This window comes from Myxocyprinus asiaticus, chromosome 36 (assembly GCF_019703515.2).
Source record: "Myxocyprinus asiaticus isolate MX2 ecotype Aquarium Trade chromosome 36, UBuf_Myxa_2, whole genome shotgun sequence".
In the NCBI taxonomy this organism is placed as follows: domain Eukaryota; kingdom Metazoa; phylum Chordata; class Actinopteri; order Cypriniformes; family Catostomidae; genus Myxocyprinus; species Myxocyprinus asiaticus.
This window is the reverse complement of record NC_059379.1, coordinates 28,807,953-28,832,801: the sequence shown is the minus strand read 5'-3', so window position 1 is coordinate 28,832,801 and position 24,849 is coordinate 28,807,953. Positions and strand designations below refer to the sequence as shown.

The window sequence follows — 24,849 nt, the reverse complement described above, 5'->3', positions numbered from 1 at the left end:
GTAGGAGTAAGGGCCAGAGAAAGAGAAAGATACAACCTCAACAGAGTGAGGTTTAGCCTACATATGCATAGACTCCATCAAAGCAACTTTTTCTTGTTATACGAAAGGCTTGATAATGTAGAGTCATTACATGCAGTGTCATAATTGACTGTGGCTGACACACAAGATACAGTAACCGTGTCACTGTGACAGTAAATGGTTAAAAATTAACCAGCTTAACCCAAGCAACTATGGCATAAATAGCTATATTTAGTTTGCGGTTTCATAGGTAATACTTGAACATGTGTGAATGAATGTCACTGTTGGACAGGAGAGAACACCAGTGACATTGTTAATGACATTAACTAAATCTATCTATCTACTGAATCTGTCTGTCTGTCTGTCTGTCTGTCTGTCTATCTGTCTATCTATCTATCTGATGTATATTTTGTATATGATAGTTTCATATACAGTGGCCCTAAAACATTTTTAGACACACTTAAAAATCTATGACTGTCAATTCATTAACAAAGAATCAAATATCAAAGCATTGCATCTGAAGAAAATAACTTTTAGAGGTCTGTCGGGTTTAGGCCCAGGGTCGGTCAGGGTTTGTAATTAATGAAAAAGTTGGGGGCCGTTCACACCAAACGTATTTTTGCATCTGATGGATGGTTGTGTCGCTTTTTGCTGTTTTTCAGCATTTCTTGCAGGACCACCACATTTTTTTAAATACCGTGTCAAGTTACTGTAAAACAATTTTTTTTTTTAAAAGCATCTCTATGTACGTTTGCTGTTACTATACTGTTACGAATGTTACCTATGATACTTAAATAAAATACAGAATATTGCAACAAATGTACTTGCTAGTAGAATAAATTATAACTAATATAACTAATTTGACAATACCAGTCGGGTCAGGTCACAAAGTCTCTTGGGCTGGTTAGGATCTGGCTTCAACTTAAGGCCTGTGCAAACCTCTAGTCCCAAGGTCATTTTTAGTGAATATATGAATTCATTTCACACAGGTGTCCTAGCAGACTAACCACACGTGAAAAACCTAAGAAAAACTATTGTTGAATGCTTTTCTTAAAAAAGTGTGCTTTCTTTCATTACAATGTATGTCAATTGTATCAAATGCAATGAAATTCATACATTTTTAAGTGTGGCTTCAATGTGCAAACACATTTTGGTGCCACTGTATACAATTTATAGTAATGTAATCAATAACAGTATATTATGACACAAGTTGCCCCGAACAGCAGTCATGAAACATTCTTTTATAATGCAGGATTTGGCCTGAAATAGTACTGTAAATGTTGCAGGTTACTATCAGTCATCCAGCTCAATGAAATCTAATCCGACTACATGCCTAGCACTACTGTCTGCAAGGCACAGTTCAATTAAAAATGTGCTGTGCTATGACTGGACTGGCGGCCAGACCAGCTAGCGTTTCGCTGCATCAGAGAATTCTCGATCTGTAAAAAAAAAAAAAAAAAAAAAATCGCCGGCATGGCGAGCGTCCGCTTTTCCACTGGCTGGGCCCTCCCGCTGACAAACCAATTTCTTAAGCCTCAACCTGCCCACTGCCACCCCCTTAACAGACCAAAAGAGTTCATAAAGGTGTGGATCTGTCATTAGCACATTTAGCTTGGCGCAAAAGCACATTGTTATTTTTAAAAGCCAGTGTTTGCACCAGCTGTATCTTTGGAGCATGTGCGGATTCCCGTGGCTTTGCGCCTGCTCAATGTGGCCCATTTCCCTGCCTACTTTTAAGACATTTCACATTTTTAATCAGCTCAGCTGGTCAGCTCGGCTAAAATGGATAACATAACTCACATAAATATGCAAGCTGCATGCAAGACAAAATATGTTTTGTGACCATTTGTGGTTGCTATGGAATCAAGCTAAATTAAAGGGCTAGTTCACACGATGAAAATTTCATCATCATTTACTTGTTCTGTTCCATAGTCGAATGTCTTTTTTACTTCTTCCATGGAACACACACACACACACACACACACACACACAAATGTTAGGCAAAATGTTAGGGACTTACAACCTAAGTCACTACTCACTTTCATTGCATCTTTTTTGTTTTTTTGTCCCTAACACTCTGCCTAACAAATTTTGTTAGGAGATGAATCAAAGAAAGTCATTAAGGTTTTCAAACATGAGGATGAGTACATTTTTATTTCTGAGTGAACTTTCCATTTAAAAAGACATTGATATAGTGAACTAGGAGGGGAAGCAGCTGTAGAGTTGAGCAGTCTAACACTTCAGAAACATCTGGATCAGACAACACCCATTTAAACTTTACTTAGAGCAGGATGACGTGTGTTAGCAAACAGTTAAATTCTCTGATCTGCTGCAACTGGGTACTTGGCTGTAAATCACAGATAACGACTTAGTGCCTGGAAGAACCTCTGACCTCAACACAGCCCTGAGACCCAGAACTAACATCACTAGCATGGTGTCACTAAATTAACACTATTCCAAGCAGGCTTCACAGACTCCAATACAACATAATAACAAGAATGCAAAGCCATGCTTGAGGCTAAAATGACAAATTCTTCCTATGGACTGTAATTTTAAAATGATGTGCCATAAAACATGGTCAAATTCTGACTATGTGATTACATTCTATAGATGAAGTCCTGTTTGATTAACATGCACTTGACTTTACTGACAGCATATGGCAGATTGTTCTTAGTGTCTAATTAACAGTTGTGGTACGTTTCCTTGCCAAAAGACGGAACTTCTGAACAGCATAAAGAGAAAAACAAGAACTTTCCGCAAACACATGCAGAGACAAAGTAAGGAATGGCGAACATGATTTGCCAGTTTACCTCAAGTGTTTGCATAATGTCTTCACACCATTACTCCAAGAAAAGATGAGAAGTTTCCCAAGGCCTTTCATAGGATCTGTACTTACCCTTTGAAAATAACTTGGCTTTAAGTGTAACTAAGAAGTTGAGTTAAAGGAATAGTTGACCCAAAAATGAAAATTCTGTCATTTCTGTGTTTCTTTCTATCATGGAACACAAGACGTGAATTTTTTAAAAGTTTTTAGAAGGTTTGCTTGCCATATCGTGAGTGAATAGTTAGTTCAGTTTGTCAAGCTAGTCATATGTTTGGTCAGAAGACGTGATAAGAACCAATTAGGTTTTATGTCATCGACAATTATATGTAAGATTTGACTTGAGAGTACAAACAACATAAATTTTTTTCTGTTCATTGCACAAAGTAATCGTATGGCTTCAAATGACTTGGAATATAGATTTTTACTGAATACTTTTCCTTTGTTTTTTTTGTTTTTTTTTTTTGTCCTTTTTCGAACAGACCACGGTAACTATTCACTTACATTGTGGCAAATAAACCCTGTAAAGATGTTTTATGAATTCGCCTTTTGTGTTTAAAGAAGAAAGTCATTGTTCCTTTTAATCAGTGTTTCTCAACTGGTGGGTTGCGACCCAAAACTGTTTGATCAGACTGGTTCACGGACAGCAGGGAAAAAAACAATTCTAGGGTGCTTCCTACATTAAAAAAAATGTGTGACCCAAGCTATATTTCGGGTTGCCGAGGCAAATGAAATGATATTCATCTCATGCTCTGCACTTTAATGCTTCTCATCTGAAAATGCGATGCGATTGAAGACTGGTTTTCCCGCAAGTGTGCGGCATGAGCCATCACATAACTACTTGAGCAAATGCTCTGCTTAGCACTGCTCTAAACTACTGTATCTTTGGAGCACGGGCATATCAACTGGACTTCCCTCAATATTGCGCCACAGACCACAAAACTAATGCGACCCATTTGAATTCTTGTTAGAATTTTCAAGTTTGAAGTGCTATGGAGGAAGTCAAGCCACTCAATCAGCTAGACAGCCCCGACATTTTAAACAACATAAAAGAGGAAGAGATACAACACTGTGCATGTGCCAAAATAAAAGTTTTTCAAATTACACATCATCACCCTTGCTAAAATTAATCAATATCCTACAATAGCAACAGTAACTGTGGTGTTTTGACAACATAATTAATCATCTATTAGGTGGAATGTGTTGAACTTAATTTTTATGACAACTGTGGTAGTTGTAAATGTGTTTCTATTAATGAATGAATGAACGTTACATTTATATAGCGCTTTGCTGACACAACTCTCAAAGCTCTTTAAACAGGGGACTCTCCTCAACCACAACCAGTGTGCAGCATCTAACTGGATGATGTGACGGCAGCCATAGTGCACCAGTACGCTCACCACACACCAGCTATTGGTGGAGAGGAGAGAGGAGAGTGATAGAGCCAATTAATGGATGGGGATTAATAGAAGGCCATGTTTGAGAAGGGCCAATGGGGGGAATTTGGCCAGGACACATTCTAAATGTGTTTAGGCTATTTATTTATTTTTTATAACAAAATTCTATAACTATTATTATTATTAGAAAGACTAGCTACAATGACTTAACTACAGTAATGAGGAGCCATCTATGGTCTTATCTGCTTATATGGCATTGCACTGTAAATAAAAAGGCTTTAAAGTTGGAACCTCCGAGACTTGTGGAAAAAATATGGACAAAGTTTTACTCCTGTGTAATATATGTTCTGTTTGAATTGTAAATGTAATACACTCATAAATAGATATGCTCATCAACTTTTAAAAGGAGGGAGAGAAAACGTCTTGCATCTTTTGTTGTTGACATCAACAACAAAAATAATATCATGCCTTTCTATTTGAAAACCACAAACAAAACTATGCAAGATATTTTGCTATATTATATGTTACATGCTATATTACAGTAAATACAGATTACGATTTTTTTATTGTGTTGGGTCGCCACTTGATGTCCAATGTAAAATCTGGGTCCTGAATTAAAACCAGTTGAGAACCGCTGCTTCAAAGGATTTGGTGCAATTTTAAAGAAATATATGATATTTTTGATGCAGCTATCCACTGCCATTTTTCTATGATAAAATGTGGCAGACATGGCTGTCATTAAACGGACAGTTCACCCAAAAATGATAATTCTCTTATAATTTACTCACCCTCATGTCATCCCAGATGTGTATGAATTTCTTTCTTCAGTAGAACACAAAAGAAGATCTTTAAAAGAATTTAGGTCCTTGCAATGCAAGTGAATGGTGATCAGACCATTGATCCAAACATCACATAGCTCCAAAAATCACATAAAGGAAACATAAAAGTAATCCATACAACTCTAGTGGTTAAATCTATATCTTCAGAAGCAATATGTATGATAGATGTGGGTGAGAAACAGATAAAAATGTATTTTTTTTTTTTTTTTTAACTAAATCTCCATTTTCACTTTTAACCACTTCAGTCATTTGGATTACTTATATGTTTCATGTATGTGATATTTGGAGCTGCAAAGGTCTGATCACGATTCACTTGCATTGTATGGACCTACAGAGCTGAGATATTCTTCTAAAAATCTTTGTGTTCTGCTGAAGAAAGAAAGTCTGGGTTGGCATGAGAGTGAGTAAATAAAGAGAGAATTTTCAGTTTTTGGTGAACTATCCCTTTAAGAGCACATTAGTTATTATTTAAGATTTAATTGAAATACCACACACACACACACACTACCGGTCAAATGTCTTGAAACACTTGACTGAAATGTTTCTCATGATCTTAAAAATCTTTTGATCTGAAGGCGTATGCTTAAATGTTTGAAATTAGTTTTGTAGACAAAAATATAATTGTGCCACCATATTAATTTATTTCATTATAAATCTAAAATTTTATTAAAAATAAAAAAGTTTTTTAAATTGATGACTTGGACCAAATAATAAAGAAAAGCAGCCAATAAGTGCCCAACATAGATGGGAACTCCTTCAATACTGTTTAAAAAGCATCCCAGGGTGATACCTCAAGAAGTTGGTTGAGAAAATGTCAAGAGTACATGTCTGCAAATTCTAGGCAAAGGGTGACTACTTTGAAGATGCTAAAATCAAAAGTTTTGATTTATTTTGGATTTTGTTTAGTCACAACATAATTCCCATAGTTCCATTTATGTTATTCTATAGTTTTGATGACTTTACTATTATTCTAAAACATGAAAAATAAATTATAATAAAGAATGAGTGTTTCAAAACTTTTGACCGGTAGTGTATGTGTGTGTGTGTGTATATATATATATATATATATATATATATATATATATATATATATATATATATATATATATATATAATATCAACAAATTAAAAATAAAGTAAAACCAAAAAGATCAAATTACCATATGGGGTGGTAAATGAACAATAATATTATACATATATATATATATATATATATATATATATATATATATATATATATATTTTTTTTTTTTTTTTTTTTTTTTTAGTACAGCTTTTGCCATCTGTTCCTGAAACATTTAGTTTTGACAGGATGTGGCGTAGGTGTATCTCATCTGAAATCGCTGGAAGGCTGACTATCCATCCCGGCTGCCTATTTGACTGAAACCGGTGTATGTGACTCTGATGTGAGTTCTTTTTTAACAGGTGGTATAAGTTAATTAGAATGCAAGTTGCACTTTTTCTTAAACACATTCATAAACCAGTGGATGGTGAAATACAACTTTTAAAGGCAGTTGTGGAGAAGTTATTGGCTATAGCACAAATGTGGTAACATTTATCTAATTGCAGTAATATTATCTATAATAGTCACTGCCAGCAGCAATCATGGCAACAGGAGCTTACTGCAATTCAGGCTTACCAAAAAAAAAAAAAAAAAAAAATGAAGCAGTTGTCAAAAGATCAGTTGATGAGAGAGTATGTAAAGTTGAAAAGCTGTCATTCACTCCCAGCATTCGCAAGGCTGCGTTACAATAAATAAACGGATCCTCCTTCCTATTAGCGACGAGCTGTTAACAGAAGAGGCAACGTGCTATTGACGAAGGTCCGAAAAGTTCTGTTCTGTTTATGCTTTAAGTGAATAATTTAAATAAACTCATCCAATGTAAATAAACGATGTGTGTCGAAGCGAAGAGGAACCAAAACGCTCGCAGTTCAAGTTCTGTATGTGGAAGCTGAGCCTTAATGAAACTGTTGGGCAGATAGGATTTCAGACTGGTTGTGCATTGCAAGAGTTTGACATAACGCAAACAAACAGCTTTACGACATCCAGAACTCTGCCTTTTTCTCCCGTGAGCACCTAACAGCACTGCTCATAAGAGAGGGAGTGAGAGGGAGAAAGATCCTCATGTGTGCTACAAATCACTCATCAATTGCTCATACAATGTTTTCTTGTTATATGTTCATTTTCTAGCTCACCCAAGCGCACGAGACCAAAAGTTTGCACACATTCGCGCGCGCACACACATGAAACAGCGCGCGCTGTTGAAGCCCTTTAAATGGCCACAGAAGCGTTTTATAAGCATTCCATTTGCCGGAGAATTATTATATGGACAAAGTCTGAAAGTCTACAGCTCTCTTCTGTCGAACAGTTCTTAAGCAGGGCGTGCTGAGTGTTTTCTGGACTCTAGTGAAGTGATCACAGAGCGCTGTCTCCCCCTATCGGTCAGTTTCATGAAAACACCAACCGAACCTGTACACACACCATCTTTCTAACATGAATTTGAGAAATACATACAACATTCCCTACTTCTCTAAAACTGTGGAAAAGAAGAAATTTGTGAAAGTGGAAAGCTTTCACTGACTGTGAAACTGAGTAACGTTTCCTTTCCACAACCTCTCCGCAATTAATCACTAAATACATTAACCAAAGACCATTGCTTTGGATATTTAGGCTACATCATTGTTTACATTTGATTGAAATCTTTTCAATTTCACAGACGTTGTTAACGTGTACTATATAAGGTCCTAAAAATGTTTTAGAAGGAGATTCGCAGTTAGTCAGATGGTGTTTTTAAAAGGTGACATTCTAGAAAAAGCAGTAAAGTGTGGTTTTGATAAATAAGCTTTCATAAGAAGAAGAAGAAGAAGAAACTTTAAAACTTAGTTGAAGCATATTTCACGTTTTTCTAAAATGAAAATGTTAAATTGCGAGTGAAAAATATTGAGAGTGATAGAGGGGTGGGCACGAGCAGGCATCGTTTTCCTTTTCGTCACAGCGCGTGGACTTTAAAAGCCCGTGCGCGCTCAAGTGACAAATCAAAGTTCGTCCCTCTCTTGGAAATACTACACGGGAGCGAAGAGGAAGCGCTTTGCTTTTGCAGAGACAGCAGCAGTTCACAAGAAACACTGATGTTTTCTATTTGAAATTGAAAGAGTGAAGCACTGCGCTGTGCTTCAGTGGATTTCAGAGCTTTTGAGGAATTAAAAGTTGGAGAAATAATTAAAGAAAAAAAGAAAAAGAAAAAGTATTTTTGGAGTGGACACTTTGAGTTGGGACTGCCATTTGTTGTTTTTAATCCTCTGAAGCCTGCAGGGGCTGAATTGCAAGAGCAACACCATTTCTCTGAGGTTGTCCATCAACAGTCTTCACATGAATCTACTCGATCCCTACCTAAAGATGACAGATGAGCCAGAGAAGTGTCTGTCTGACGCTCCCAGTCCGAGCATGTCCGAGGATTCCGCGGGGTCCCCGTGTCCATCTGGTTCGGGCTCCGACACCGAGAACACCCGACCTACGGAGAACAGCCTCATGGCTACAGACGGGCAACTCGGCGAGTTCAAGAAGGATGAAGACGACAAGTTCCCGGTGTGCATCCGAGAGGCGGTGTCTCAGGTGTTGAAGGGCTACGACTGGACGCTCGTGCCCATGCCGGTGAGAGTGAACGGCTCCAGCAAAAACAAGCCGCACGTGAAGAGACCGATGAACGCGTTTATGGTTTGGGCGCAAGCTGCACGCAGAAAACTGGCCGATCAGTACCCGCACCTTCACAACGCAGAGCTCAGCAAAACTCTGGGCAAACTTTGGAGGTAAATGTTTATTTATTTATTTTAACGTATTTAGTATTTTCCTTATTTGTATTTTTTTTTAAATAAATGTAAAACTTAAAATGTAAAAAAAATAAATAAATAAATAAAACGTTTTTTTTTATTTTTTTTTTTTTTTTTTTTTTTTAGTATTTTAATATTTAATAATTAAATACAATATTTAACAATGGTGTAATGTAATTGAAAACATGTTTTTTTTTTTATTATTTTTTATAATGAGCAGCTATCCTTTTTTCAAATTATATTTATTTTCCATTAACATCAAGAATATAATGTATTTTATAAATGCATAGAGGTGTAAAAGCTACTAATCTTTGTAAAGATTCAAGATTTTTATGCTCAGTGGTGCACCTATTGGTTTTGTTGGACAGATTACTGAATGAGGGTGAAAAGCGACCCTTTGTGGAGGAGGCTGAGCGACTCAGGGTTCAGCACAAGAAAGATCACCCCGATTACAAATATCAGCCCCGGCGGAGAAAGTCCGTGAAGAACGGGCAGAACGAGTCTGAGGACGGTACCGAGCAGACTCACATCTCCCCGAATGCCATCTTCAAAGCGCTCCAGCAAGCCGACTCACCTGCCTCCAGCATGGGAGAGGTGCACTCACCCAGCGAACACTCAGGTGGGCAGTGAACTGAGCAGAAAGCTTTCAAAAATGAGTGTTATATGTACTGAAACTGTAGCTTATTATCAGAACATCTTTATCTGATGAATTAGATTACTGGCAGTAATGCACTTGGCAGTTGCTGATTCTTGAGTTCTTGCTTTGGGACATATACGTTTTCTTTTCATTTTTCACTCTTGCTGTTGCATCATTTGTGTGCTGTGGTTAACTCTCTCCCCCCCTTTTTCTCCCCTCCTCCTCTGCTTCAAAACAGGCCAGTCCCAAGGGCCGCCCACTCCCCCCACCACCCCTAAAACGGATGTGCAGCCAGGCAAAGTGGATTTGAAGCGTGAGGCCCGTCCACTTCAGGAGGGCACTGGACGCCAGCTCAACATCGACTTCCGCGACGTGGACATTGGCGAGCTAAGCAGCGACGTCATCTCACACATTGAAACTTTTGACGTCAACGAATTTGACCAGTACCTACCGCCAAACGGGCACGCAGGTGTGACCAACACGGCCTACGTGGGCGGCTATGGCATCAGCGGCGGTGCCTCCGTCAGCCCGGCAACAGGGGGCACCGGGGGGCACAACTGGATGGGGAAGCCCCAAAACGGGAGCCCCCAAAGTGGGCAGCAGCACACCCTGACCCCATTGGGGACCGGTAGTGGTGGCGAGCAGGACCAACCGAGAACGACGCACATCAAGACTGAACAGCTGAGTCCAAGTCACTACAGCGAGCAGCAGGGTTCCCCACAGCACGTCAGCTATGGCTCCTTCAACGTCCAGCACCTCCAACATTACAGCACTTCATTCCCATCCATCACCCGTGCCCAGTACGAATACTCCGACCACCAGGGTGGCGCCACCTCGTATTACAGCCATGCAGGGGGTCAGAACTCCGGCCTCTACTCCACCTTCAGCTACATGAGCTCCAGCCAGAGACCCATGTACACCCCCATCGCTGACTCTACAGGGGTTCCTTCTATCCCCCAGTCAAACCACAGCCCCCAGCACTGGGACCAGCAGCCTGTCTACACACAGCTCTCAAGACCCTAAGGACACTTACATGCACTCTGTCACACAGACAGAAACACCCGCCAACATCAAGAGACTGTAAAAAGAAGACTTATTGGCCTGCATAAAGACTCATCATTACACATACATGTTCTCATCATTACACATACACATTCCACTTTCTTAAAACAAACACACACACACACACACACTTGAATTTTTGATGCAAAATGAAACATTAAGATGTAGGAAAGAAAGCTTGACTTCAAAACAGAAAAAAAAAAAAAAAAATAGCTCAAAACGGCTCCCGACGTGCCTTTTTAATCGCCTGAATTTGTGATTAGAATATATATTTTTAGCCTTGATTGCAAGAAAAGAGAAAAAAATTGAGAAATTAATCCTCTGTGAGGACTTATTGATTATTGATCCTTTAATATGTACTGTGTATGTTTTCTTAACACTTTCTTTTTGTATTTCTGCCAGTCATAAGAGGCCTTCTGTGTTTCTTGTAGAAAAGTCTATTTTTACTAAACCACTCTCAATAGTGCTGCCTTGTTTTTTTTTTTCAAGCCCATCTTTTTTCACCAACAATAGCATTCTCTTACCCTCTATTGTCTGTAGTTTTCATGCTGTGCATTTTATACTCTAGTGGATTTTGTTCCCTTTATTTATGTTCCTGTAAAATACCATCCCTCTTCAACTGTCACAAAACCCAGTACTTTTTAAGGTATTACCAGCTCTTGTAAAGGTGTTTGTTTTTCCCCCCAACATCACTGTCTGTCATATGTTGGAAGTGAATGGAGTTGGGTTTAAAGCGGGAATATCTATGTGGCAGCTGCAGAACTTACTGAGTGTGTAACAGCATGTGTCACAGCTCCAGGAAGTGCCCTAAGACCTCTGCTTGTCATTAGCAGCCTGCAGTCAAGCCAGTGTCACCTTACACCCCCATTTCACCCATCCTCTTGTATCCCATCTTAACCCCTTTAATTTATTTATTAGTATTAATTTTATTTCAAAGAAATTATTTGCATTTTATTCTTTAATACTTTATACAAATAATAATAATAATAATTGTTATTTTGCGCCTCTGTATATGGTGACATATAATCCAACGGGCCATTTCGACAGAGGGCTGGTACTTAATATAGTACAATTCTGTATTCATCATGTTTATTTATCGTATGTAGATTTTTCTATTTTGAATGTTTATTTGTCCTTATTTCTAACCGGTTGTTTAATTATGCACAAAATACTGTTGCAGTTTCTAAGATAAGGCTGATTAAACTGGAAGAGTAGTCTTTCTGTCTGAAAGCTTGAAGAAGTAGTTGTTTTTAAGTAAGTTAGTTTGTTATTTGGATTATTTCTTTGCTTTTAGATTTTTCCCTCTCGAATTTGTGTTTTACTCCATGTCAGCAATCTCAGTACTGATGTTGATATCTTTTGATATCTTCTTTTTTACACAAACTGAACAAATTGTCTTTATATGTCTTTCAAAAGTTTAACATTTTACTGCCTATGAAGAAGCTCATCTTTTGTATTATATTTGCAATAAAAGCAAGAATAAAACTTAAAACAGAGACCTAAGATTTTTTTTTAATTATTCTTATTAAAATCATCTCCATTAGTAAAGTTTTCAAGTAAGATCATAATCTGTGTGTGGTTTGTTTCTACAATGTCAGGCATGAATATGTATGGGTTAGCCTTAGGGGTGGAATTTCTTAAGCAATGACGAACTTTAGTTTGTTCTTACGTAAGCATGTAACCCCTTTCTCACTCACTCCTCTTACAGATGAAACAGCAGGAGGGCCTATAGTCAGCACATTATAAGACTCATTATAATATAATTGGTCGAGAAAGGAAAGCATTTAGAGAAAGAAAAAACAGCATTTAGTTTGCCTCTGCTTGGCCTTCTGTTGTTCTCCTTTTTCTCCTGTTCTCACGTTTCTTCCTCTAAATAGTCAGCAAAGGGAAATATTGACACATGAGTCCATCATGCCAAAGAGATCATGTTTAGGTGTTTTTTTTAATTTATTATTATTATTATTTTATTATTTCAGCACTAGTTTGTGTTTGATTCTTTGTTAATTCAGAAAGACTTTTCTGTCTGATTGAAGAGACTTTCCATTCATCAGTTAGTAAAAGGGCATACAATGGTCCCAAAATGTATTTGGACACTTAAGTCACATTTCAAAATGTATGAATGTCTTGAATTGTAAAAATATCAATCCAAGTTATACAGATTTTTTTTTTAAATTGTAGATATTTCACTTTTCAAGGAAAACATTTTATATATAAAAAAAAAAGCTAGGTTTTAAAGGTTAAAACAAAAGAGATATGTGGCTATTCTGCTAGGACACCTGTTTGAACTTGAGGGGAACTCACTGCATAAATCCACTACAAATTAACTTGGGACCAGTTGGTAAAACTAATCTAAAAAATGACTATAGTTAGTTCTGAGAAAAGCTCTCACATAATTTTTCGCAGATGCTACTTGGTCGACTAAACTTTGTATATTATTAAAGGAATATTCCGGGGTCAATTCAAGTTAAGCTCAATCGACAGCATTTGTGGCATGATGTTGATTACCACCAACATTTATTTTGACTCATCCCTCCTTTTCTTAAAAAAAATAAATAAAAAAAGTAAACATCTAGGTTATAGTGAGGCATCTACAATGGAAGTGAATGGGCCCAATTTTTAGAGGGTTAAAAGGCAGAAATGTGAAGCTTATAATTTTATAAAATCACTTAATTAATTCTTCTGTTAAAACGTGTGTGTTATTTAAGCTGTAAAGTTGCTTACATTGTTTTAGTGTTTATGGCATTGTATCATCATGGCAACAGAGTTGTAAAATATGATATATCTGTACAAAAATCATATTAACACTCATAGTATTTACATCTTGTGGCTATACTTTTGAAACAGTGAGTACTTTAACGTTTATGGATTGTCCCCATTCACTTCCATTGTAAGTGCATCACTATAACCCAGTTTTTGCTTTTTTTAAAGAAAAGGAGGGAGTCAAAATTAGTTTTAGTGTAAATCAACATCATGTCACAAATGCTGTCGATTGAGCTTAACTTGCATTGGACCTGGAATATTTAAGTGTGATTTAATCGTCCAAAAGCCATTGTATGTGCACAGAAACATTTGTAAGCTTGTGTGATAGTATTAAAAAACATATTATTCATGAATGAGGGAGAGACAGCAGCCCACAGCAATAAAAGCCAATCCAGTGGTGGGTCAGGGGTCCATTGGTCACAGCTGTTTCAATATAAAGAGTAGTTATTTATGTTACCATATGGAAATTATGCCCACAAAACTAACATTTACCTAGGATAGGAACATTTCTATTTTAAATAAGTGCAAACCGTGAAATTATTTACTCAATCAATTCTGCCTAGATTGGAATGTGTCCTTGAATACCTCAGTAACACTGTTCCTTCGAACACAATTTTAATTTGCTATTCCTTGGCATTTAAAATTCACATAGTTTCATTCACAGCTTGGCAAGCTAGTAAAGATTGGACTTTTCACATAGAATGATCGCAAAAAGTATTGAACCCTTACACTGCATGAACAGACACTTAAAAATTATGAATGTCTTTGCATTCAAACAAAATATACAACCAACTGGCATGTATTATATATTGTTGTCAAATGTTAATGGAACATGTCCATAGTTAATGTGATTAACTTTTTGGTTACTCTGCTACAGTAGGTCACCAGTGTGAACTTGAGGGGAACTGACTTCAGAAAGCCTAAAAAGTCACCTTGACACCAGTTTTTTAAAAGTCATTGCAAAAATGGCTCAGAAAAGTGAAATTAGTTCTTAGAAAAAGATCTAGCATCATTGGTTTAATATTATGCTGCCTAATGCAATGGCATTCATACATTTGAACTAACTTGCATGTCCAAAAGTGTCCAAATACATTTTGGGGCCACTGTATGTGTGCAGAAAATTCAGTGCTCACCTCCGAGACCCAGACTAGGATAGAGGAAATGGAGGAAGGAATGAAAGAAAGTGACAGAGTAAGTCAAATACAGATAAAGAATGTGAAAGGGATTGAAATAAAAGAGCAATGACTTCAGCAAGCTCTGCCATATGAAGAAGCCAATAGGATGGTCACTCTCATAATGATGAAACTCAGGAGCTGACAGATGAAATGTTTCACATGCCATGCAGCCTTGCACAACGTTCTGCTATAGAGTGGGAAAGAACTATATAGCTCTGATGATGAAAACCAGTGATGATCACCATCAATGTTACCTCTCAAACTACTCGAACAAGCTGTTCCCATATACCCAATGTGCTAATGGCCCCCTCATTTCAATCAATGTGTCTTATTATTGATTACTGTTATAAAGCTGACACTGAGGAATTTGACGAAATAAATGTAACTGGTCCTGTGTTTCTTTATTGTGTTTTGTAATACATTTTGCAATACATTGCAATACATTTTACAGACATTCAGAAAAAAAAACAAACAAAAAAAACATTCAGCTTTAAGTTTTGAGTTACCAGACATCTTAAACGAGCACAGTTTTCTAAATTTAAAAATAGCCAATAGGCTTTGTTACGTCACTGCTACAAAACATGATTTGTTAATTACTTGTCGGTTGCAGATGGTATAGAGTGCAACAGTCTGGTTCCAGAACTAAATATCCCATTCATTTTATTTTTCCATTGAGGAATTTATTTGAACCTTTTAAACCTTCAAAGACAGACTATGAGTTCTTAGGTTGCTAACCGACGATATAGGCTTCTGCTGAAGGCATTCAACTTAAGTTTTTTTAGTCGTGTTTAACAGCAGAATTCCTAGTGAAGAACTACATTACCCATGATCCTGAGGGGAAAAAAAAAAAAAATTGACCAATCAGATAAAAATGGAGCAAAAGAGCAGTGACCACCCAATTAACTTAAAATATATTGTTATGTACTTCTAATCATCAAATTTAAATCAATGGTTTTATATTTTTCCATTGTTTCCATTTATATTTGATTACGATATTTGCAATGCTTCATGGGACTGTAGTTCATTTCTTCATTAAAGACATCATGAATACAGTCCTGTGGGTGGGGGGGGGGGGGGGGGCAATACAAAAGCTTGAGGCTTGAGCTTTTTAGGTTTCTCCTGGCAGGATTTGACTGAAGGAGTGCACACCCACATATAACCAGAGGACAGCTGAGCGGAAACAGAGACAGCGATGGAGTAGCCCATTCTGTGGACAGTTTTCCCAGGAGAAGCCCATTAATATTCCATAGAGACAGCGTGCAGGGAATCTCTCTCCTCGGAGCCCAATGGGTGGTCCTTTCAAATGCAAAACAACAACACAAAATAAGGGTGAAAAAAGAGGAATCTGGCAACTTCCCACATCACTAACAAAGCAACCATAAAAATTCTGGAGCGCTATCAACATAAAAACGTACATACATGAACAAAGCAGCAGGTTTTGGTCAGTATACAATTTAATATCTGTGGGAAAATACAGCATTTAATTAAGTTAACCTTGTTTAATAATAAAGCAATGTGAGTTTCACTGCATCATTCCAAAAACACCCTCTGAATTACGATGCACTAATCAAGTAAATATTCTATCGACAACAAAACGTAATTATTTTGTGGCCTATTTTTCATTGCCAGAAAAAATGCCAATCTACTCTATTGTGTCTGCACTGAACTCATTAAAAACATCAGGAGCAAAAATTTGCTTATTCAAATTTCACCCCCTGGGGCAAACTTGTTTGCTTATGCTGCTTTAAAAAGAATACAGTACGAAGCTTAGTTCATATTTTATGATCCTTATGGGCCTACTCCTTTTCTCAGTTTATCAGCTTTCTGCTCTCCTCTTTTTCTGGATTGTATTATTGTCCACTTTTCCACATTTACTCTGTCAACATGCAGCATCTCCCCTACTCAGACCTGTTATACCCCTGTCAGTCCCAAAGGATCTCACCCCTTTGCCCCCACATAACATCACCCCACTGTCATTGTCCCTCAGGAGCTCCACAAAAGGGAACGTTTGACCTCTGAACACACCCCCATTTCCTCTCTTTTGAAAGTGTCCTGGCCCACAGAATGTCTCATTCCAACTCAAAGGAAACTGTACATCAATAAAAGATGGCCAGCCAAACCTCACAGAAAAAAGAAAAAAAAAATTTTTTTTAAGAGAAACATTTCGCTCCAGCTGAAATTGACAGAGTGGGCCACTCGTTTCCTAGCAACAGATGCCTCCAGCACAGGAAGTTACAAGTTCACAGTTCAGTTTGGTGTGGTGAGACTCCCTTGGACCTCAGAGCTGAATAGACACCCGGGGTCGCATTCTAAGATTTATAATTGTAACAGCATTTGATGGAAAAAAAATTATGCATACATATTTAAATATTAATTAATGTGAGATAAAGTTGTTTAATACGGCCGCTGTAAATTGTGCATAGTATAAAGCATTTTATTTTCTGTTAAACATTAACGCTTTGATGCATGAATTATTTAATCACAAAGGAAGAAAAAATAATTTCTTAATGTTCCTTTTTAATTCTTTTAATTTCAAGACAAGACTATAATTATCCCCAATCTTTTGTTTTTCTTGTTTTGTTTTGTTTTGTTTTATTTATTTTTTAATAGCATATTTTGAGAGAGTTACACATATGTACATTGCAAAAAAGATAGTGGTAAATATTTAGGGTTGGGAATCGAAAAAAAAAAAAATGCAACAAAAAAAATAACAAAATAACTGAATGATTTCAATTACTTTCAGTTCTGCTTTTCGAACATGTATTTTTTGGGCCAATGCAAATAGGACACTGTGCTAAACTACTCTGATAGTGTTTCCTGCAGTGCTACTCAGCTGCAGCATTGTCTTGTAATTTGCAGTTACAGTACCAATTACTTGATTGCATTTATGCCTCTAAAAAAAAGTCTTTACAAAGCCATTAAGTCTGTGTAAACAGGCCTTTTGCAGGAATTATGCAAATGTATCTCTGATTTGTTATATCTGCTGTGCTAAAATATGAAAGGCAGATGCTATTTGCACCCCAGTGCAAATAGTAGCAGATATTATTTGCACCCCAGCCCTGGTGCAAATAATTGTAGATACTAATTTTACCCTGGTGCAAATAGTGTCAGATACTGTTTGCAACCATATTTAAATACTAAAATACAGTATGGGCATCACTGCAGTGTGTTTATTGTGTTTATTTAGAGTCCCACTAAACCTAACCTTAACCTTACCTTAGAAAAAAAATAACCTTAGTTTTACTACAGTAAACATGGTTTCACGCGGGAATGAGTGCAATCAACAGACCCCGCCTCCAGATCAAAACATTCTCTGCACTCTCGACATTCACCGTGATCAAACCAGTGCGATGAAATCAGCATTTCGTATTCATTTTTATCTATTATTTTAAGTAGTACTAAGAGTAGAAACAGGAACCCGGATGGGAAAAAGAGTGGGACAAAACGTGGATTCGAACCGCAGTCGCTAGGACAACAGCACACAATCACACACCGTCTTTACACCCCACGCCACTGCAGCAACATCTATTGGTTAATTTGTCGTATATTTCTCTGGTTCCTCCAGACTATTAGGCTGCAAATAGCTGCACTGTGTGGAAGATGCTATTTACACCAGGGTGCAAATAGACACTCTGAATATGAAATTATCTCACCATTTGAGGGCAGAGAATCAATAAAAATAAAAATAAAATTTCCAAATATTACTTCCTTAAAGAAGAAACATCAAGAGTGTTAGTAAGAAATGTTAATGGAACCGTTAAGTAATCACAGTCTTTAAGAGGAATCAGAATCACAACCAGAGTAGTTCATTGGTGCTTCACCACTTTTGTCAGCCATGTTGAATTTATGTTGTCAGAAATAAAATAAAAAACGCCTTTCACTTAAAGTGGAGAGTCAAACAGAATTTTGTGTAAAGGTCAAAAGTATTCATCCATGGTGGTTTTGATGTAACTTGACACCCTGGATTGTTAAAATGGCTTTTAAAGAGCCGTTCACTGTAGTGGCCATCAAACAGTTCAACTGCGACAAAGTTTGGGTTATTTAATGGTGTTGTACATTGCATTAACTTCCTCTCCCATTACCCAAAGCACCATATCAAAGGATCATTATTCAAAGGAATCCTGAAAAGGAAGCGGTTTCAAGGTAAGAAGACACTTCTTTGTATCTTTTTGGCATTTAACCACGGCAGTTTGAAGAAATAACACAAATAAATGAACCTTGTGTTTTCTCAACAAGAACCCAAGCAGTGCATTTGACATGCCCATTGAGCCAAAAGCAAAACAATGTCATGTGTTATTACTTCACCTTTTTTTCCAGTGCCTTAATACATACAAACTAACCTTTGCACTAATCAATGATATTTTGAAGGGTTCAAATTATTCTAGAGTAACCCAGCTGTGGCGCTTGACTGCAAACCACATGTTCTGAATGGAGTGGATGATATGCGGGGTAGGACAGCACACATGTGACATCGACAACACCTCCATTTCATATCTCTACACAAGTAAAGACTGGCCATCCACCATATCTTCCCATTCAACTCCTCCAGAGCAGCGACCATCTTTATCCCACCACGCACGTATCCTGTTACGGTAGAACGCCTATGATCAGTTCACTAAGTATGATTACATTTAAACGCAGGCTCTCCTAGCGTCAGCTCATGTGGTAGAAATAACATCTTTAACCAGGGTAAATACACACAGCACACAGTCTGTACCTCCTCTGTAACTGAGCCCAATTCAGTGGGTGGACGGAGTTTACATTGAGAGGCCAGTTTCAAAGTCTGAGTCTTACGAAGTCTCAAACAACTGATCTGGGTGTCTGGGTTTGGGTTCAGGGTTCACCGACTTTGCTGGAAGTTTGGATAGAAAAAAAAATCTGAGCACGTCTGCACTTTTTTTGTTGTTGTTGTTGAAAATATTGGATGTCTAAATGTAGCGACAAAGGCGTGATGACCTGAGCTGTCTAGAGAGATAAAGTAGCCAGAGAGGTTTACCAGGCTCTGCTGAGGTGACATGGAAAGGTGTGGACACTGAGCATGGGAGGAGAGTTGTTTGGACTAGGGGCTTTTACCATGAAGAGTGTGTTTTTTTTTTTTTTTTATTGCCTTTCAGGGCAGAGGCAAGGCTTCCATCTGATACACATGCCTGTGTTATTGCTAAATGTGTGGCAGGGCAATAACTAAAACAAAGCTGGACCATAATACATTCAGTCTGGATAAAACTTTATGAAAGACACAAGCGTTTTATTGGATATACAGCTTTAGATTTAGGATTAAGAATAGGCTGAAGACAGTGGCTTGTAGTGGACTTCTGAAATAAAAAAAGTCCCCTTTCTGCATTTGGGTGTTTTTTATTTTATTTTATTTTTTAAGTCCAATGTAAATGTGTGTCACAGTTTGAACACAGTTCTCGCTCACCTCCATACATTGACACATATTTCTCGTTCAGTGACGTCTAGGGTTGCCACTTTTGAAGTTTTAAAATAAGGGACACTTAAATGGGGGGAATCACGGCCCCTAACCTTATCCTCCACAGTTTTAGTAATAAATGCATTGAGTTAATATGCGTTATTAATACAAATTGTATATCCTTTCTTATATTGCTAAAATGAGAACTTTCCTGAACCATGACTTATTAAAAAAAATACATCATTTATAAGTTAAAAATATATTTATTTTAATTTATTCGATTATTTGTCCAAAGATAAAGAAATCTTATTTATGTATACATTTTGGATGTTTATACATATTTTTAAATATTTTTTATAATTTTTATTTATTTTATTTGTTTATTTTTTCCTTCACCTGTACTTGTCTTTATGGTTGTATTCATACATTGTTTGATTTTATTGAACATTTATATAGAAAAAAACTCCACAGTTTTACCACAATTTGTGGACTTTTCAGACGGTCCCTTACCACACCCTCCACAGTATTAGCGAGTTTTAGCACAATGTGTGGAATTTTCAGAAGGTCCCTTACAAGCCATAGTCAAATTTTCCAACTTATATCAATGTTAAATTGCCGATCTGGAATGATTTCACCATGACGCCATCTGACCAGCTTAAATACGGGACAAATCACTTTATCTTTAAATATGGGATGATCCCATATTTTACGGGACGGGTGGCAACCCTACTGACGTCTCTCACTTTTGAAGCCAATGCGCTCTAGTTTGAAGCGCGAGACTCCTTTAGTGGTAAACACAGATTATAGCCAATTGCATTTGAGTGCAGGCTGTGAAGAAGATACAGTATCACTGGTTTCACCTGCTGAATGAATGCACCCTTTACTGAACCAGTTGAGTCCGTCTTTTGAGTCTGAACGAGATGAGACGTCTCGTTCATGAACAAACTGAAAGGTACTGGTACACTCGTTCATGAACAAAATGAATGACTCTCTCATTTCATTCATGAACGAAAATTTTTCGAATGATTGAACAAGAAGAGACATGTTGTTCGTTCAGTTCGTCATTCTCATTTAACAAGAAAAGGGAACAGATGATTTGTGAATAAAAGTGAGTGATGACCATACATTACAATGAAATACGAGGTTATTGAAACTCATACTATTTTTATTTTCTTTGGCTGGTATTTTTGTCTTTTTTTATTTTTTTATAGCTTTGTAAAATGTCGTGCTCATCAGTTCACAGTATGATAAATAAGCTTTGTTGTCAGTTGTGGGGAAACGCGTATGATGCTTAAACACTCTGCAGTGCTGAAGTCTCCTAGTAGAATTGTAGAGGTGCAAATTTTTATAAATTATAATTGGACTTGTTCCAGTCATGACTGACTATGTGCTTTTGTTTCAGTAAAATTACTGGTGAAAACTTAAAAGACGGTCATTTGGTGCCATCTACTGGTGCAAAGGCTTAATTTACAGAACTGATCAGTGAACGAATCTATGAACGAATGTGAACTAATCTTTTTGGTGAACGGATTCAAAAGAATCGAGTCACTGGTATGAATCAAAATCCCCACCACTAAGCGAGAGGCGCTTTATTCATAGTGACTCGTAGCAGTAACGTTAACATGATTGTCACATGTTGTTCGGTGGCTTGATGCTCCCTGGATGCCTGGAATTAACGGAAATTAAAATGTTTCGATTTTAGAAAAACACAGAAGAAATGGACGCCTGGACTGCAGTAGTGAAGTGAGACGACTGGCTTCGTACTACCAACTGTAGAATATTTAACACATTTTATCTCTGGTAAGTGAATAATTTTTTTGCCAACTAACCCTAAGTTTGATAGGTACAGTCTAAGCTCTACCTATAAGTCTGCTCTGTAATTCAGAGTATACAGGCTCTAAAAGTGTCATTATAGATCACTTCCATTATAATGTGCGAGTCAAATTCTTGCAGTGTTAACATCTTCATTGATTATAATGGAAGCGTTGAAATATTCCCAAAAATTTCCGCTGAGGAAATAATTAAATGCATCTAAACTATGATACGTTTCCATTGAATTTTTTGTGTAGAGTTAGTGTTAATGTACATGTACAAGTACATGTCTGAATAAGTCATTTCAGGTAAACGTTTTATGTCCTTTGATAAAAGTTGTTGCCTTAAAGTCTTATTTAAAGGATCCAGTTATGAAAACTCATTGTTTATCTTTGTTCTGTTTTAGCTTGACTTCAAAAGTGAGTTTGTCATTTTGATTTGACAGTTCTGGGTTGTAAAAATGCTGCTACCAGAAATGCTTCTAGACCAGACATGCTCAGTAGCATTGCTATTCCTCTGTAATTATTTACATTATTGAAAAGGTCTAAACATTGCATTTTATGCATATTTACATATGTTATTTGCCTATTATTATCAATAGCCACCTTTTGAGCTGAGCATTACTCTACAAATTCTCAGTTAAACAACACAAGCGTCGCATGCTGTTGTATCTTTAATTTCATCGAGCCAAGTGGCCACTTAAAAGCAGCTCAGTCAAAGATCATTTCATGTTTCAAGTCATATCAAGTTTATTACAAGTCCATTTCGATTCAGATGTTACCAAAGGTGATGACGTCCAAATAGGCAAAAACATGTGTAATTGTTGTAATGTAAATTAATGAAAAAATACTTTGTCAAGGTTAATATGCAGAGACAACTAAAAGTGATCGATTTGTAGGTTGATTTTCACTGGCGCTTGGTTTGTTTGAGCATCCCAAAACAGCAACATTAGCTCAACTAATGGCATGAGTTTGGGGAGGGACTATCTGTTTGTCGACCAACGGAAAACAGGGGGAGTGTTCAGAAACCTTTTTTTTTGAGAACAATTATTTTTGCAGTCCCACTTAAAGAATTGTTTTGGTGCCTCTAGTGAGGCAGAAATTACATCACCTTTAGCCCTGTAATTCGTGCATCCATGTCCACCAGTTTGACACATGATAGATAGGCAATATTCCATTGACAGAGTAATCAGCCAATCATAGTGCCAAGGTGGCCTTGTCTCCTCCCAGTTGACTTTTCGCCTATATTTTGCCATTACCACCCGCATACTTGCTGCACAATTTAAGACCTCAATGAGAATGCCTTCCTCTGTAACTACGCTGGTAACACTTTTGGACAGTGTTGTTTTACACACTATTTAGTCTCATATTTTATAATATTTATTTAATGTTATTTTTGTGCTGTCGATTATTTTATATTCTGAATATAATCAGCATTGCCTTCCTTTGCCTCCTCGGAGAAAATGCCCCTGTCTGAACACCACCAACATAATGTCAAAAAAACGTATGTTGTTGCTGGGAAGACATCTGACAATCAGGATTACACACACACACACAGGAAAACATGTGTACGCAAACATAAATCATCCGCATGAGGGTTATCATCCCCTGACCTCCATATGCACAGAGACAGTTGCTTGCACAGCTGGTGAGGCCACTGAGTAACTGCAGCCCCAGAAGATACAAACTTTAACCATAATCCCACAGCATCAGAGTAAACATTCTTTGAACTTTTCCTATTCTTCTTGTCTAGCCCAACATGTTGTGTGTGAGTTAAACACACATTCTTGGAAGTCAGAATAAGATGTAGGCTAATTTTTCCTTTTCGAGAGTTGTGATTCTTGGATTTTCACTGACAGACAGAGACACAAGGAACTGTGACCTACTTAGTGCAAAAAACATGTGAAAACGCACACACACAAACACACACACAAACACACACACACATTTGCACAACTCCATAACCACACAAGTTGCTAGGCTTTATGTCTTGATGGTACATATATCACTAGAGATTAACAGTGGCATGCACTGCATAGCCAACAGATGTAGCAATTCGTCACTTTTTATCTCTTCCTATCTCTCTCTCTCTCTCTCACACACACACACACACACACACACACACAATTCCAAACACTATGTTTCACCACCTGATGAACTGTGTGAACTTTATGTGCTCGAGAAGTGTGTGTGTGTGTGCATGTGTGCATATGTGGGTAGAAATGGGGTGGAGCAATAATAACTCCTTTAGAATTCATAAACCACAACTTGTTAGCCTAAAAGAGATCTATCAGAGACCACCAAGAGTCAGGCCAGACACATCGCTGGCCTCCCTGGAGATGACATTTTGAAGACGAGTTGACACTGATTATAGCCCCCCTTGGTGACAAAGCACTTAAGAGAGGAGTGGAGATGTAAAGCAAATTCCCACACAAACAAAAGATAGCACTTATACATCTGTTTATCACCTGAGGATCTTTAGCAGCAGTGACACACTACTTATTAACTAAAGATGAAAAAAGCATGGCGATACTGTAAACATGGAGAAGTTCGCTTGGCAGCCATATTGGTAATGCATCTGGGCCAGCCTGATCTCATAAAAATTAAGTGACTGTGGTGACTTTTTTGCAGAATAATATTTTGTGATTCTTTCTACATATTGTGGCAGTTTGGAGGCAAAATTTCCATTGTGTGAAGCTAAAAGCAATTTAGCTCAATTTTCAATTTTCTCTCAAACAGATTCGGTTTGAGGTAAATGACCTAGCGAGTTTTAAATCATGAAAACTGACATCCCTACCCTAAATCTTAAACCTAAACCCAACCAATAGTGTCATAAAAAGACAATTTGAGATGAAAAACACAAATGCTGAAGCAATCACATTATTTTGTGGTGCTTCTTTGACACTTGACTCATGTGTCGACACACATGCTCATACACTACCATGTCATTTGATTGTGCTTGAACAAGCTTGTAAATGTAGTTGTTTATGTTTTGCAAATGTTAACTGTATCGCCTTACAAGTCATGCACTATAGTAAAAGTGTTTCAATGTCAAAAGATAGCATTGTGTGAGGAACAGTGCGAAAAGTGT

General features: G+C 37.3%; 1 protein-coding gene across 1 annotated transcript; it reads left to right on the top strand.

Annotated features, from left to right (window-relative positions):
• Positions 1–8,125: 8,125 nt before the first annotated feature.
• On the top strand, positions 8,126–12,093 carry LOC127426630 (transcription factor Sox-9-A-like). The gene is made up of 3 exons (XM_051673560.1): positions 8,126–8,882; positions 9,272–9,522; positions 9,779–12,093. The coding sequence occupies exons 1-3, from the start codon at positions 8,446–8,448 to the stop codon at positions 10,561–10,563; spliced, it is 1,473 nt and encodes a 490-aa protein (XP_051529520.1). The 5' UTR covers positions 8,126–8,445; the 3' UTR covers positions 10,564–12,093.
• Positions 12,094–24,849: the final 12,756 nt, after the last annotated feature.

What these genes read in the sequence shown, in the direction of transcription:
- LOC127426630 (XM_051673560.1), top strand. Translation starts at nt 8,446, where the DNA reads ATGAATCTACTCGATCCCTACCTAAAGATGACAGATGAGCCAGAGAAG. An exon ending in ACTCTGGGCAAACTTTGGAG is followed by an intron (nt 8,883 to 9,271) that starts GTAAATGTTTAT and finishes TTTGTTGGACAG; the next exon opens with ATTACTGAATGAGGGTGAAA. An exon ending in CTCACCCAGCGAACACTCAG is followed by an intron (nt 9,523 to 9,778) that starts GTGGGCAGTGAA and finishes GCTTCAAAACAG; the next exon opens with GCCAGTCCCAAGGGCCGCCC.